Below are 18,064 nucleotides of genomic sequence, written 5' to 3' on the forward strand. Positions count from 1 at the left end.
TTCAAATGGCTAATATAATAGAATATTATTAATTAAAACCATTCAATTAGATTTGCTATTTATTTGTATGAGATGAGGTAGCACAGCTAGAAGAATATATAACTCTTAATTCTTTTCAGAATAATTCAAAGCCTGTAAGAGTAAAACATTGAACTAACATCCCATGTACATACAGGTGGACGACAGTAGTTCTTGAGTTAATGCTGAAGAAAAATATAGATGTTAAAGCACTGCTGAACTTCACTAAGAATCTCTTATTTCACATTTTATTGAAGATTTAAATCTCTTTATCAGTGTTTAGAAATGTATGATAATAGATACCTAAATGTTTTCATTAGTATCAAATGTTAACTTGTTCTAGAATAGAACACCTACCTGACAATTACATATATACATATTAATGTATGTATAAAATATATTTTATATATATAATATTGTCAGGTATGTGCTATCTATCTATCTACTCAGAAGAACAAAAACATAAATAATGGATAATGGATTGCACTATCAGTAATTAGGTTTTACAAAGATACACACCAGATTCCTTCTTCCTCCAAATCTCCCAAGATCATTTTCAAATAGACATTATCTTTCCTTTACTCATAAGGTTAACCCACATTTTTCACATCTTAGAATTTCCCAAATTGAATTAGTGACTCATCTTGTCCCTTGTGTGATTCCTCAAAGGCTTTCAGTGACTCACCAAGGCAAGTTATCTCCCTCATATTCCTCAGATCATCGTTGTTTTAAAACATTTATAATTTTTAGTTTATTCCAAGATTGATATACACAGATATTGAGTGAATACAATGTATTTGATGCTATTCTACTGTAAAGCTTATGAAAGAAAACTATGATAACTTAGAGTTATTAACACATCAAAGCAATTGTAGTAAGAACATTCATATACAAACAAACAAACACGTAATCTAAAGGTTGCTTTGTAAATGTCTTTAAATATGAGAAGTATCAAAGTACTATTTTTTTGGCTATGTTGTTTTTCTCCTACATGAGCCCTTATTCTCGAGGTGGAATGTTCTTTAAAGTAAAGCTGTCAACTTTTAAACACTGAAATATAAAATTTACATTTTCAACCTGAGTCTATTTTTTTTTTCAGTGAAGATTTTCAGCAAATGAACAAGCACTGCATTAACTCCAAGCTCTTCAGTGATTTTCTTGGTCAGACTGATTTCACTGAATGCTGTGTGTAAATTGGTCAGATAGAACATGAATTTATATTCCCACGATTTTATTGGGAAGTTTCAAACTTCTATTATCTCACAGAACCCAGAAATTGAATTGAGGCTTTGTTCCTAAGCTAGGTTGTAGTAATGGACCCAAGAGTCAGTAGCACAATTTTCTACTTCTTTGCATCACATTTTCCTTTGAAAATGATGCATGCAATACTAAAGAATGCCAGGGAGGAGCCTCTGTAAAGTGTTAAATATTTGGTTCACTGGGCCCTATCAGCAGGTAGGGCCTGTAGGGGGCTTGTTTATCCAGCAGAACGATCTCATTATGAGGACAGTGATGTAGTATAGTTTATTTCATACCCTGAAGCCATTCAAGAAAACAACTGAGTGAATGATATTCATCCAGGCTCTGCATTGTGCTATTAGGAGTTTGCAATAACTGGCAGCATATTAAAATAGAGATCAGGGACTTTAGCTACTCTGCTGAATGAAGTTCTGAAACTCAAAGCTGTTGAATTATTCAGTATTTTCCAATTTATAGAATAAGAGAATATGTAATTGACTATTTCACAGTATAGTAATGGAAATAAAGAAAATGCACAGACTTCATAAATCTCAGAGTAAATTTTTTTTCATAATATTATGGTACCCAAAGGAGTAATTTTATAGGCCAGGATAGACCTTGCTATCAAATATAAATATAAGAACTTCCCTTCAAGAAGTAAACAGGGTCAAGTATGTGGCTCAGTTATGGATGAGTGCCTAGCATCTATGAGGCCCTAGGATAAATCCTGCGGACAGAAAAAGTAAATAACAGTAAAAAGGAAATAAATATGTCTATTGATCAAATATCTATCTGTTTACCTAAATTGATATTAATAAGAATTACATATTCTAATACATTTGTTTATTTTTAAAGTATCTATGAATACTACCAGTCTTAGAAAAAAGAGAGAGGGTTGAGGTAAATTTCATATCTTCACCATGAAAATATTGTGAGAAAATAAAATCAGTTGCAAGTTTATTATAAGAGAAACATGTCTATGTAGTAAGGTCATTAGATGCCTTAGCCCTACTATATCACTCTCTTGAATACAATGAGAATTCTGTAAATGAAAAAGCAAAGAATTAAATCATTTATGCTCCCTTCCACAGGTGGCACATATTACATATTGTAAGATCGTTCCTCTTCTTAACACTTGCTACTTTTTCTGTTGTATGTAGTTTTTTAAAGTTGTGGTATGACCACTAAAGATAATTTTAAGCTTTGAAAATATTAATATATATAGCTATATCTGTTTGTTTGCTATATTGCTTACTTGCTTATTTGCTTTTTTGATTTTTATTTTACTATTATTATGATTTTTGGAGGTAGCCAAAGAAATCACACTGAGTTAGACTAGCCATGAAATGTCATATACTCCTCTTTATTTATCATTCAACCAGATATATACAAGAGTCTCATTACTGAACATTTAAACTTATTGAAATAACAACAAATATAGGCTTGAGGTAGTGATTCTCAGCCTCTTCCAGTTTTGAATGTAGCCAATACTAATAGTCAGATGTAAAGATAATCTTGCTTAAGCCAGCACTTGAGGATTGATGAATTGCTAAGTTACGCAGAGATGAACATATGTTTTGACTTTAATCATATGAACAAATGTCTGATATACAATTTCAAATAAAAATGGGCCTTCAAACTTAATAGCCACCTAAAATGTGTACAAATTTGCCCCCAAGCCAAAGGCTGTATGCTCAAAGATAGGAAAAATAAATTAAAATCAACAAAGCCTCAATGCATGTGATTTTCTGCAATCTACAGACCCTGGCTTGCCATGATTGTTTACATCATATTGGAAAGAATAACAACAAAATGCAGAAAGTACATCTTAACATTCATCGCACTCTTCTGTACTGGAATTCAACAATTTAGATTGCATATGCATTCTAAAACACCACTTCGCATACCTTAAGCAAATATAATTTTATTTATAAACTCTATATACTTCCCGTAATCTCAGGTTAAACAAATAAAAACACACAAAAATTTAGCATTTTTCTGATCTTACCTGGTTTTCCTCTCCAGTACAATGGTATCTAAGAAAATAGTTTTTAAATAAAATAAGCTCTTGGCTTTTGATCTATAATAAAGCAAGATCTTAGAGGAGGTATACAGATATTTTATATATACTGAACAAATTTTCATTAGTCAGTATGTTTCTTTCCATTTAGATATACATATAAATATTTTAATATTGGTGAATTTCAAAAAATACTGTGCTAAATCTATATGTTTAAATCATAGTGTATTTCCATAGAACCATATCTACTATAAGAAAAATAAATGTAGCAGCAGTTAAATGAGGCATCATTTTTAATTTCCATAAAATTACTTAAAAACTACATACAATTTGTGTCTAAACTTTCCAATAATGGCTTGATATTATCAACATAAAAACATAAGTAAATTAAAATACAAAAAAAATCCGATTTTCCTTGAATTTTTCTCTAGTCAGTGTCTTGAGTGCTTAGCATAACTCATGTTGTGAACACAATATACTGTATTCTGATCTTTTGTTGCGCAGATTGAATATCTAAAGAAGTAACATTTAAAAAAAACACACTTGTAATGAAGACCAAAAAACAAAACAAAACAAACAAACAAACAAACAAACAAAATGTATAAGCTATTGAGACTTTTACATCAGCCAAATTCATCATTTGCTCGCTGATAGGAGCCCATGTCCCCTCTTTTCTTTAGTGATGTCATAATCTTCTCTGAAATCCTGTTTTGAATCTTTAGGTATTCTTAATTCCTCCTTCCTCATAATTGCATCCATCTCAACATCCTACAGGTTATGCCTCTACTTCTTCCATTTCTTAGTGTTGTCATTTCTTAAACTTTCTTATTTAAAAAAAAAAAAAGAGAGAGAGAGAGAAAGTCTTAAATGATCTTCTGACTTCAAACTGTCCAATTCCAATGTATCCTTGATATTGCAACTGTAGGGATCCTTCTAAACTGCAGAACAGATACCACTCCCTTTCCAGACATTCTTTAGGGCAGTGATCCATAAATAGCACTCATGAACCTCAAGTACCTAGAGCCACTTTAGTAATACAAATTATCAAGCCCTATTTATGAACTTTACCCTTTATTTGCCTCCATACCTGGGCTATTACATGAAGTCAAATTTCCTCTTATTGAGTATTACAATGGGATTTCAGGCACAGTTTAAATTTCATCTCTTTCTTTCTTTTTTCCCTTTCTTTCTTTCTTTCTTTCTTTCTTTCTTTCTTTCTTTCTTTCTTTCTTTCTTTCTCTCTTTCTGTTTTTTTGTTTATTGTTTTTTGTTTTTGCAAGACAGGGTTTCTCTGTGTAGCCCTGGATGTCCTGGAACTCACTTTGTAGACCAGGCTGGCATTGAACTCAGAAATCTGCCTGCCTCTGCCTCCCAAGTGCTGAGATTAAAGGCGTGCGCCACCACGCCCGAATCATCTCTATCTTAACTCATCTTTTTATCTTTCCAGCCAGATTTGACTCTCTGTTAATTAATTGCAAAAACGAAAAAAGAAAAAGAAAAATGGCAGACAGTTATGGAGTGAGAGGACAAAATAAAGCTTTTGTCCTGTTTCTCTGACATTGCTGGTTCTAGTACTGAAATGCCTCCATTCATGTTTTTATTGAATAGAGGTATGCCCAGGACTGTCCCTTGAAAAGATGATTTCCCCCAAAAAACAGTACTAGTAATTTTTGTGGGAGAGAAGCAGGTGGCAGCAGGTAGTAAAATGTAGATATCACATGTGGGGTTATGTCAAATATGATTTTAACTGTACTGCATGATTTTTTATATGTTCATTGCTAAGAACGATAGTATGCTTGGGAATTGTATAAAATTTAAAGACATTTTATAACGTGCAATCTTTAAAAACATAATTCAGCTCTGCTGCTTGCTCTAAATCAAAAATAAAATCAAAGTAAATCTGTGCCTTGAGCCCTGCTATTCTCTATAAAGGGCCAATTTACAGGACCAATAGCCTGCCATCCAACAGGCCTTTCCCTGTAAGGAACCTCTAAATTGGGGGAAGAATTAAATTTGATCATTGCTTGTTTTGCCTGTTGCTCATCATGTTCATATTGAGCCCAGTGTCTCGCAAGTATCCCAGAGGTGCAAAATATCCAACACTAACAATACTTTCATAATGTACATCTGTACCTATTTTGTCATCCAAACAGAGGAGTTTTGTAAAAATATACATGAATAAATGTTTTGCCTAAGGAATACAAAATAATGTACTGTTTGGTAGTTCATAAAGGATTTACTGAGATTTGAAGTATATTCTGACTTGTACAATCAAATTTCTCTGATTCAAAAACATATGCTGCTTGTAGTGTTATAAGTAAAGGAGTAATATTACTTATTCCAAATTCACTAACACAAAATATCTTTAAAAAACAAACATTTTGAATGTGCTAACACGTAAGATATTGAATGTCTGTCAATGTAAATATTTACCTACATAACCAGACATTCATTTAAAACATGCTTATTGTACATTGTATGCCACATCAATAGTAGAAAAAATACATATAGATACAAAGATAATTCTAATTATTTAATTAGACTTAAACAAGCTACAGATATAAGAATGACAGAAAGGGTTAATTTCTAATTTTTGAGACATAAATTCAGATAATTATTCACTAGGTTATATAGCTATAGATTCAATAAAAATAATCCCAAATAAATAATTGAATGACTTAAAAAATAGAGTAATGAGATGGCTTACTATGTTAAAGCACTTGTCACCAAGATTGATAAAATGAATTCAAAGGAGGACCAACTGCTTTCTACTTTCAACTTCTGTTGAAACCTTGTCCTCCAACTTCCACACACATAGTGTGACATGTACCTTCTGGCTCCAAGCAAATAAATAGATTGAAACTCAGAATAATTTAATATCTATATAATTGAATTAACAGTATGGATTTATTAATTTTCTGGCATTTGTCCATGTCTGTCTTGTTCATGTGTATAAGCATCTTTGCAAGTGTGAGGGTACACACACTTTTGTACTGGTGTTCACTTATATGTATGCTGGGGCACGGAGAAGCCCAAGGTCTGTAGAACCCAGGGCTCTCTGCTAATTCCTTGTCTCCTCTTTCCAAATGCTAGAAATGCAGTCAGACTACCACACTCACTCAGCATTCACACTGGTGGAAACATTCCAAATTCCAGTCTTTTTCATTCCTGGCAAGCACTTCTATCCTTTTCCCAAGTGCCTGTTTTACTTTTAATAAATGGAACATTAATAACAATATATACACATTTTATTGAATCCTATGTATGCTCACAATAACAAAATCAAATAAACCCATTTTTGCCATACTATCTGCATCTGCTTTTGTTGGCTTAAATGATGAGATGTTTTGCTTCTTTGTTTGTTTGTTTGTTGTTTTTATTTTTGGTTCAGATAAACTGAAAAAAAATGACAAAAAGGACCATCAATTTTATTTTAGTTTCTGTTTTAGACAATTTTTTGTTTCATTTTAAATGCTGAGTATAGAAAGATGGCAGTTCAAAGATGTCTCCAGTTGAATTAGTATAGAACAAGGAGAGAATAATAATCTTACACAGAATGAGAAACTGCTCCATATTACCCATTAAAAAATTCAAAAGTACATATCTGATTTTAAAAGGCAAAGAGAGAGGGGTTCTGAAGGAAGTGTTTGGTAAGCTTCAATAAATGTTGAGTTTGGAATAGGGTAATTGAAGAATTTCTAGTCAGGCTGTTGAGTCTAGAGAATGCAACTGAATCATAGACATAGACCAACTTCAGTCTATTGCTGTTGTTCAAACCAATTATGTGTGACACACTTATTCTGAGTCTTTATTTTGTAGATCTGATGGCTGCTATCCCTCACTTCCTCTTGGCTTGAGGGGCACAAGATCAAATAATTCTTTTTTCTTTTTTCTTTTTTTTTTCGAGACAGGGTTTCTCTGTATAGCCCTGGCTATCCTGGAGCTCACTTTGTAGACCAGGCTGGCCTCGAACTCAGAAATCTGCCTGCCTCTGCCTCCCAAGTGCTGGGATTAAAGGCGTGCGCCACCACGCCCGGCTAAGATCAAATAATTTTAATCTTTGATAATTTTCTTATCAACTCCAAGATAATACTTATGCTGATTAGTGTTGTCAACTTTACAAGATCTAGACTAGCCTTAGAAATGGCTTATTAGCCCATTACCTTGATTACAACTGAGTTAGGAAGATCTGACCACTGTAGAGGGTACCCTTCTCTGGCCAGATGCCAAAATGTAGAAGTACTGACAGGAAAGTGAATGGAAAGAAGTTGTCAGTGCTCTCTTCTTCTTTACTGTGTTTGTGATATAAACAACTGCTTCAGGCTTCTGCTTCCTAAACTTACTTTCCATAAGGGACTCCAAGTTAACTATGAGCAGTCACCAAAAGTTAGGAAGATATGGATAGATTTTTGTTGTGTTCTTGGATTCAGATCACAGTATTTTATTCAGTATTTTTCATCTGTATTCAAAAGGGAAACTGGTCTATAAATCTCTGGAGGAGAATATCTTTGTGATCTTCGGTTTGGCATGGGTCATAGAAGAAAAGAGCTGGGGATGAGATTGTGGGTGTAGATCTGGAAGAGAAGTAAAAGAGATGTGTCTGCCTACTTGTTGCCCAGGTAAGAGCAGCTCTTGGGTAAGCAGAAGGTGCCTACTGCAGTTGGTGGCTGGGACAAGCCAGTGAGTGGGGGAAGTGAAGTTAGAAGGGGAGGATCTGTGGAATCTACAGGAGATGGGAGGAGGTGTGCAGGGAAGGCTGTTACAGGTGTTCTGCTGCAGAGCTAAGGATGAGACTGATTTTTACTTCTTGATCTATTATAGTACTATGATTATTATCTGGCATCTCTAATAATTGCATTTTTATTATTTTCATCACAATACCATGAGCATTTATAACATTCCCTGGACGACAATGAGAACAGGGTAGTAAATGACATACTGTAACGGAGAGACAAGACAGGTTAAGCATAGAGTTTTCATTAACTCATTTAAAGTCTGACTTGTATTCATTATTTTCTATCTTATTCTTTATAGAAGATGCTGATCAGATAGATTCCAACACCCAAAGGAAGGTAACACATGAAAAAAAAATATAAGTCTAGTATAAATATACCTGGAACAAGGAGAAACGAAAGCACTACCTATACAGCTCTGTACTTCCTTGCACTTCCTCAGAAGATGCCTTTTTAAAAAGGACAACTATTTTAGTACAAGAGATAATAAGGGGCATTTACAGGGTAATTATTAAAAAGGCAAGTTAGAGTAAAATAAGTAGTGCGTGAGTGTGTGTGTGTGTGTGTGTGTGTGTGTGCACGCGCGCATGTGTTTTAAGTTATAGGGTGGGTGAGCCTTGCTACTTGGAAGCACAAATTTCTGCAATCTTAGAAGACAAGGAGAGGTTACTAGAGAACCTAGAGTCAATATTACTGACATTCCTTTTTATCCTAGTTGCATATTTTTCAACCTTTTCATTTAGAAATATAATTGCTAAACTGACTTGCTTTACTCTGAACAAGGTGTTTACATTATGCAAAAACTACAAATATAAAGACATACAAATATATCAGATTATCAGAAGGATATTTAAGAGGTAAGGATATATATCTCAAGGGAAGGGTTTATCTTTTAAGTGCAGATAAGTATAAATGTGTGTTTAGTCCCAGCAGGAACACACACACACACACACACACACAGATTAGAGAGAGAGAATAAGAGAACGTGACCAAGACAGAGAGTCAGAGAGAGTATAGATCTTTATTAATTATATTCAGTGCAGAGAAGATCAACACCAGATCATTACTCCAATATCCATTGATTTGCCCTCAGTTTGTATGTTGTTGCCTAAGACACGTTAAAAAGAGACAAAAATATCATCATGAATTAGAGAGGTAGCCACAAAATCTCACTCCTGAGGACCTGTTGATAATTGATAGCTACCAGAAGAGGGAAAATTAGCATTTTAAAAGAGAATGGCTCTTAACAGGTCTAATGTTTAATTACAACATTTAATGGCTAGATACATGAGAATATATAGACAACATTTATAGGACTCAGTGATTTTTTTTTTAATTTGGAACACACAAACTTGTGTTGTATAGAATGGGCATTAAATTTAGGATGTGAAGAGGCAGCTGAATGTGATCAAAATATAATGAATGACACTATAATTGAGTTATCTCTACTTTTAAAAGACTATTTCTAGTTTCTCTGGATATCTAAGTCTCAAGAACATTTTCATATTTGTAGTGATACCACAACAAATTGGCCCAAGACTGTTGGAGACTAGAATCCCTAAAGACTCATTTGAAATATGATTTACTTAATCTCCATATTGCCATTCTAAGTGACAGATTGTCTTTGTTTATTCAATGATATAAGCAATTGTTGAATCACCCTTATTGTGTATTACCTGCTTGTCCCAATTTGTAAGTTTGTATGCTAAAATAATAGTTTATGAATGTTTTATTCTCCTGTACATTTCCTTCTATCTTGTTAACAAGAATCAAATGCATTGTTTGTACAATGTATACAACATGCAAAGCATTATTGTTGTGTTTAAATTAGGAGTACCTGCTAGAATTTAGAGACTGAAATATAATAAAGGCTAAACTATGGCATTCAGTTTTTGTTTACCTCGGAACCAGCTTTTTTCTCATAAACAGGCAATGCTATCTCAGAAGGAATGTGATTACAGCAAAGCAAAGTCTACACCCACATAAAATGACCTACTTTGAGAGGCTGATAGATGATAATTTTCAGGCCTTATCAGACAAAGAATTTCTAGACACTGGGTTTCTGATAATTGACGGAGCCTCCTGAGAAACATCAATCCTTAACACCCACTCAGATCACTCCAAAATATTTGAATGCACTCTTCCAAAGTTGTTACATTATAAATATTTTTAAAGGCAAGCAAGAATCTGAAAGATTTATGCCCCATGATAAATTTGATCTGGAAAGTAAAGTTGGGGACAGTGCACTTAGTGAATGGAAGTCGAATGCCAAATTTAGCTTTTGTTGAAGCTTATTATTCTCAGTACTGATAGTTTGAGGTCGTTTCTGCTTTCCCATTAAAATGACACAGACTATAATTACGCTAGCTTTCAATTATGAAGTTTATATTTTGAAAGTGAATCTGACAGTGCCTATTCAAAATCTAGCCTCAGTCTTTTGTGCAGTGCCTGTAATCGATTCTGCACATGCCCGGTATTCATTACTGATAAGCATGTCTTTAGCTTTGAGTTTCTTTTCATTCATAGGGTAAAATCAATGGATGCCACTATCACAGACATTCACTAACATTCTGGTTAGTGCCATTTAGAGAAGTGGAAAATACAAGCAAACATTTTAACTCAATCTGCTGAGACTTTTAAAACTCCTCTCTAATTTCATAGCCTAAAACATTTTAATGAGAACATTATTAAAAACATTTCAAAGACCTTGCCACTTTATAAATGTGGAGCTGTTGATGTCCTATTTGGCTGTGAAAATTGTAAAAGTCTGTAACAACGGCAAAAACCCATGTTACAAAGTAAAATGACCTTACTCCTCTCTCTTGCTCTCTTGCTGTTTGTGTTTACTCAATTCCCTGCTCCTGCCCATTTGTACCTCTGAAATTTCTGGCAAATGTTAATTTTAAGCTATATCTGTCTGAATTCAGACCTTCAGCATATGACTTCCATGCTTAAGGCCTTTTTCTAATGTATATTCTGACCCAAAAATTCCACACAGTATATTAAGGGGAAAACTATTAACATATAAAAACCAGTCTCTGATTGAATGCTTCAAGGCACACCATTGCTCTTACAAGGAATCAAAGCATCATTTTGATCTCTCATAAACTCCAGAAGCTTCCTTTGTTTACCTATTTCCCTTATATCTTTTTTTGTCTTAAATTTGAAATACAAGACAAATCCATTAGCAGTACTTGTAAAACTATACAGTATCTTACTTGTGTGGCTTTACTTTACTCTTCATGCCTGTACCTGCATTTCTCTGTCTGTTCTTTGTATAGTCAACTTGCTAAAAGTCCACATACATCTCCAATATCTCCTTTCCATGCAATATTATCAGAACCATTCATGTGAATTTCTTATTACTCTATTCCCACATTATGCTACAAAGTTTTGTATATCTTCAACAGGATTGTGACCTCAAATGAACCTGGTTCTCAATACATAAATGTATAATGTGTTAGGCCATACTCATAGAACATAACCCAAGACAGGATTTGGTATGCATGTGACTGATATTGGAAATCATCTTCTGGAAAAAAAATACATGGATGGAGGGTGAGGACAAGGAAGTTGGTAGTTGAGTAAGAAGCATGAATCTTGTTAATTCTAGGGTTGGCAATACCTTAAGCGCTTCACTACATAATTATCCTCTTGGGATACTGTCTTTTGTCAGTAGGCCATACTCAAAAGGGTCACAATTTTCCTGAAAGGTGGCTTTTCTCAATTAAATGTAAATTTCAAAGAGAAAACCATTGATTTGTGAGTATTCAACATTCACAAATTAGCTAGAAACAAGATTCATCCTCTTAGTACAAGAGAAAGAGGCTTAAACATTTCTGAGAAAATCATTGATGTCTTCTTTTTTTCAACACTGACATTTAGTTTAGTTTAAACAAAGGACCATATGCATGCCCATCAAGCACCCCTACCCATTGAAGTACACCACTTTTTAAAGGTTTTTTTTCTTTCTTATTTCCTTTTTCTTTTTTATATATAGGGTCTAGCTAAGTAGAACAGACTGACCTTAAATTCCCTGTATACCTCATGATGGTCTTGATCACTTGATTCTCTTGACTCTTATGAATTACCGACATGTGCCACCACACCTGACGCTTACATATTCATATTAGGATGCAATATGTGTGAGTTCTATGATTAGATTATTTTTTAGAATTCAACCTTTAAGCGTGTTGCCATGGAAATATTTTGAGCTCTTACATATGTAGGAATAGTGACTTAATTAAAATACTTTTTCTAATCTCATTTGAATATATTGACATTTTCCAGTGTATATAGCTTTTGTTCATGGAATGATACTTCAGTATGAACTCTCTGGAAAGCAATTAGTTCTGAGTCCCAATTCTATCACTGCCTTCATCTTAGTTTTAAAATTTTAGACTCACATAATAAAGAAATAAGGATATCGCTTTCTTCTTTTATTTTCCAACATAGTTTTCTAGCTTCATAAGCTCCCATTGGTTTTAAAGTAATATGTACTGCAGAGGTGTACAAAAGGAGGCTATTCTCATGGAATCTTTTCAATGAAGGTTGAACTTCTTAATCAAGACTTTATAGAAGGAGATTTTATTATGGAAGAAAGAAAAACAGATCTCATATTATTGTTCTCTACAATTACTAGTAATATTTTTAATCAGAAAATGAAAATTTGGAAGTTTACCTCCCAACTTACATAGCCAAAAGTATCTAGAAATATTTTTACTGATTTTTCCAAGTAGAACATATGCCTTGAAGTAAAGAAAACCCAAAGGAAATGAATGTATCAATAGTAATTTTCATCAGTACCAGTAAAATTTTATGTAATCACATGTCCTTTTAAGATCTGAGATGTCTTGCTACACAATATTAGAAAGTACTTTGTTATACAATCAAAATATCTCTTAAGGAGATGCTGCTATATAGTAGAGTGAAATGTCATCATTCACCTAATTTAGTTTATACTTATTAATGGAAAATTTCTCCTTATAAAAGAAAGGAGAAATTCTAAAAATAATGAAAACCACCAGAAATATTGAAAGAAAAAACCAATTCTGTCATTTATTTAAATATTTATTCAAATATTTTGATAGACCTTAACATGATCATTTTTCATTTGTCATATTTTTTCTTAGAAGTTACAGACATCTCAAGTATACAGATAGTGTTGATGTGTCAGCCATGTTAGAATCTGTTGTTTTGTATGTATATCAGGAAGGGTATATTAAAAGATGCTGTCTCCAGATATCTTGGAATATGCCTGCTATACTAAGATTTGCCAGCTGAGGCAAATGGATAGCAGCTTAGACATATGGCAAGTCCCGGGTCATTATTGCTACACAATGATAGTTTGTCTGAGAAAACAATGGTCTTAAGATTTTCGTTGGGACATGGTACTGACATCCAACAAAATCTTACCCCTTGGATTCTTTATTTGCCACCACAGTTTCATCTTTTTAAATTCCTTGGTGTTCTCAGCAGTCAGAGAAGTAACTGCTTGCTTCTGTCTCTGATTGTGAAACTGCTATCAGAGCTCAATTCAATTAACTTTATTTCTTCCCATAATTCATAACTATAACATATTCTTTTCCAGTGTTATATATATGGGTCTAATCAGTAAAAGAAATGGCATTGTAATTGAAACAAAATTTCTATCATAAATTATCAAATTATAGAGAATTATCAAATGTAAAAGGGTATTGTAATACTAAAGGGATACACTAATATCAAGAAAAAGTACATTATTCTACTTGGGCTACCATAACAAAATATAATAGATGGCGTGGTTTATATGATGATAGCTTATTTCTCCCGTGCTAATACCTGAAAAGCCCAATATCAATGTACGAATCAATTCAGTTGTAGTGATAGTTCTTTATATAACCTAGAAATGTCTACCTTTGTTCTGTGTACTTACACAATGAACTCTTTGTGAGTCCCAATGGAAGAAAGAACAAGCTTTCATGTCTCTACATCTAAGGGCACTAATCCTATCAAAAGGAGCCACAGACTTCTGACCTAATCTAATTCCAAATACCCATCTCCAAACACTAACATAGTGTGTTGTTACTGCTTCCATGTATGCAGGGGGAGGGGGTTACACAAACATTCAGTTCAGAGCAAAAGAGACCCTTAATTAATAGTAGACCAGTTGCCCTTGTCCTAACAAATAAAATGGAAATTCCAAGTAATGGATCCCATTATTTTTCTCTCATCAGAGCAGAGATGCAAACATTATTGAGAAAACATTGCCATGCTTTCTCTAACTGAATGTTAGATGTCATAGCGTTTCTTCATTAGCACAACTTAATGGCAATACAACAGTCCCTTGGGGTTGCCAGGAACATTCTGTCTAACGTTCCCAGGGGAAATATTCTTTAGGAAATGTCTCACCTGAAGAACAGCTTTTTTTTTTCTTTTTTACAAAGTTGCTGGGTACCATTCACTTTAGGAGTCCTGGGGAAGCCCTATATGCTGCAAAAACCTGCAAGTAAGCATGGGAAAAGAGCAATTTCTCTCCAGCCCCCTCTATCAACAAAGCTTCAATACATCAGAAAAAAAAAGAAAAAAAATTTAATGTACCTATATTTTATTTTCAGAACTTTATCATTACTGGAAAGTTGAATTTCCATTTATTTCTTTTCTTCTTTTTTTAAATTCATTTTACATCCCAATCTCTGCTCCTCTTCCTGAGCACCACTCCAGGCCAGATGGCCATGAGAATGAATGGAATGTAAAACTGGTGGGGGTGAGGAGGTGAGGGACATCGCTGAGGGTGAGGCAGAGACCTGGATAGGGAGGGCTCCCAAAGAATCAACGGGGAGGACCTTAGCTGCAACTCACAGCATTGGGGATATGGAACCTGAAAAGATCACTTCTTGCAGCCAGGCAGGAGCCCCAGTGGAGTGATAAGAACACCAACCACCCACAAAATCTTCGACCTCAAATTTTTCCTGTGTACAAGAAATTCAGGGACGAGGGATGGAGTAGAGACTAAGGGAATTGCTAAGCAATAAGTGGTCCAACTAGAGAACTATCCCATGGGCAAGCAACAATCCCTGACACTGTGAATGATACTAGGTTATGCTTGCAGACATGGTTGTCCTCTGAAAGGCTCTACCCAGGAGCTGACTCAGAAAGATACAGACACCCACAGCCAAACATTGCATGGAGCTTGCAGACTCTTACGGAAGTTTTGGAGGAAAGACTGGGGACCACAAAAGGGATAGGAGCTCCACAAGAAAACTAATAGACTCAACTAACCTGGACCCTTGCGGCTCTAAGAGACCTAACCACCAACCAAAGAGCATATACATTCTAGACCTAGCCTACTCCCCTCTTCCTGTTCCCCACATATGTAGCAGATGTACAGCTTGGTCTTTATATGGGTCCCAAACAACTGGAAAAATATTTTGAAGGCCAGGATTTATTTTTACAGAGCAAGCTAAATAGTATATTTATAACTGACTAACAATAAATAATGAGCTTAGTAATACAAACTAAAACTAAACAAATACAATGTTTACAGCAGAGTATACTACTTTTGAGGACAAATCTCTGTGTTATCCATTACTGTATATTCTATGTGTCTAGAATAAATCTGACTCAATACATATGCTCTGTAAACAGTTAAATAAATGAATGAATAAGTGTATTGTTAATTCTTTTCTCTAATTATTTTCTTCTCTCTCCTCTCTTTATTACTACAGCTGATGGATGCACTGATTGGTCTGTTGATATCAAGAAGTACCAAGTTTTGGTGGGAGAACCTGTTAGAATCAAGTGTGCACTGTTTTATGGTTATATAAGAACAAACTACTCTCTCGCCCAAAGTGCTGGACTCAGCTTAATGTGGTATAAAAGCTCTGGTCCAGGAGATTTTGAAGAGCCTATCGCCTTTGATGGAAGTAGAATGAGCAAAGAGGAAGATTCCATTTGGTTCAGACCAACATTACTACAGGACAGTGGGCTTTATGCCTGTGTCATCAGGTACTCTTTTTAATTAAATTATATTTGACTCGATGAAACTACACGGAATTTTCTAATACTTAAAGTTTCCTGCTGTCACATTCAATTACACGTATTGTCTCAATATTTGCATGTGTTGCCATGTATTAAGTTTTAGAATGTAAATCATAAAAAATGGGATTGGAATTTATATTGAGACATTATTTCAAGCTTATGGAGAAAAGAGATACCATCTGGGTATCTACTTCTGTTGCCAGAAATTACTAAAGTCTAGGAAATAAAATTTATAGAGGAAATAAAATGTTGCAAATAAAATGTAAGCAAAGTCTTGCAGAAAAGATGCATAGTTTACTGCTAAATGGGCTGTAACATTTTGTTATTGCCCTTCTCAGACAGACAAAACAGAGACACCTCTGGTTAATGCAGATATGCAGAGATGATTTTGGTAATGCTTTGTTTGTATGTGTGTGTGTGTGTGTGTTGTTTGAATATACACAGGAAGAAGATTATTCATGATTTATTAGGGAATATAAGGTTTCTGTTCTAGAAAGTTTTGTTAGTGACAATTTCCAATAATATAAAAAAGTCCCAAGTCTCCTTTGGCAAAGATTAAAGTCAGTAACAAGTGTTTGTTATCACCCCTAAGTGAATTAATTGCATATATATATACATACATATATATATGTATATATGTATATATATATATATATATCTTTTTCAGACTAGAATGAAAAGTTTACAATTTACTTAAAAATAATGCATCAAACAGTATCCATTTAACACATTAACAGTTAAAAAAAATCTCTGTAGATTGCTTTTGATAAGATTTCCATGTTATGAGAATGGGAGAGCATTCCATCTTCTGAGTTTTTTGATTTCTTTCTTCAGAGACTTGAAGGTCTTGTCATACAGATCTTTCACATGCTTGGTTAGAGTTACTCCAAGATATTTTATATTATTTGTGACTTTTCAGAAGGGTGTTGTTTCCCTAATCTCTTTCTCAGCCCCTTTAACCTTATATAAAGGTGGGCTACTAATTAGTTTGAGTTAATTTTATATCCAGCCCCTTTGCTGAAGTAGTTTATCGGGTATAGGATCTCTCTGGTAGAATTTTTGGGATCACTTATGTATACCATCATATCATACATAAATAGTGATACCTTGACTTCTTCCTTTCCAATTTGTATCCCTTTGACCTCCACTTGTTGTCTAATTGCTCTGGCTAGAACTTCAAGTCAAGTACTATATTGAATAGACTGGGAGAGAGAGAGAGAGCAGCCTTGTTTTCTCCCTGAATTTAGTCTGGATTGCTTCAAGTTTCTCTCCATTTAGTTTGATGTTGGCTACTGGTTTTCTGTATATTGCTTTTACTATGTTTAGGTATGGGTCTTGAACCTTTAACATGAAGGTGTGTTGTAATTTGTCAAAGGCTTTTTCAGCATCTAACGAGATGATCCTATTTTCTTTCCTTAGTATGTTTATATAGTGGGTTACATTGATAAATATCCATATATATTGAACCATCTCTTCATCCCTGGGATGAAGCCTACATGATCATGGTGAATGATGATTTTGATTTGTTTCTAGATTGGTTTGTGAGAATTTTATTGAGTAGTTTTCCATCAATATTTAGAAGCAAAATGAGTCTGAAGTTCTTTCCTTGTTGGGTCTTTGTGTGGTTTAGTTTTCAGTATACCTGTCACCTCATAGAACAAATTAAGAAGAGTTCCTTCTGTTTCTACTTGGTAGGATAGTTTGAGAAGTATTGGTATTAGGTCTTCTTTGTAGGTCTGATAGAATTGTGCACTAAAACAATCTGGCCCTCGGCAGTTTTTTTTTTTTGGGGGGGGGAGGTTCGTAGGCTTTTAATGACTGATTCTATTTACTTAGGAGTTATGTTACTGTTTAGTTTAATCTGTGGATCAAGGACCTCCACATAAAATCAGATACTCTGAATTTAATTGAAAGGAAAGTGGAAAATAACCTCAAACACATTAGCACAGGGGAAATTTTCCTGAAGAGAACATCAATTGCTTGGACTCTAAGATCAACAATTAACAAATGGTTTAGGAGTTATCTGCTGGAATTT

At 34.2% G+C, this 18,064-nt stretch overlaps 1 protein-coding gene across 4 annotated transcripts in view; it reads left to right on the forward strand.

Annotated features, from left to right (window-relative positions):
* The window catches only part of Il1rapl1 (interleukin 1 receptor accessory protein like 1), a 1,382,089-nt gene that overhangs the window by 675,716 nt on the left and 688,309 nt on the right, over window positions 1-18,064 (forward strand). For 3 of the 4 annotated variants that reach the window (XM_021153186.3, XM_085838132.1, XM_085838131.1), the window contains one exon: window positions 15,717-15,996. In XM_021153186.3, coding sequence (XP_021008845.1) covers window positions 15,717-15,996 — 280 coding nt within the window. Of the gene's footprint in view, window positions 1-15,716; window positions 15,997-18,064 lie in introns of those variants that run through there. The other variant, XM_029473015.2, reaches the window with a different exon arrangement.

Source organism: Mus caroli, unplaced genomic scaffold (assembly GCF_978045245.1).
Source record: "Mus caroli unplaced genomic scaffold, Mus_caroli_1 scaffold_5, whole genome shotgun sequence".
Classification (NCBI taxonomy): Eukaryota; Metazoa; Chordata; class Mammalia; order Rodentia; family Muridae; genus Mus; species Mus caroli.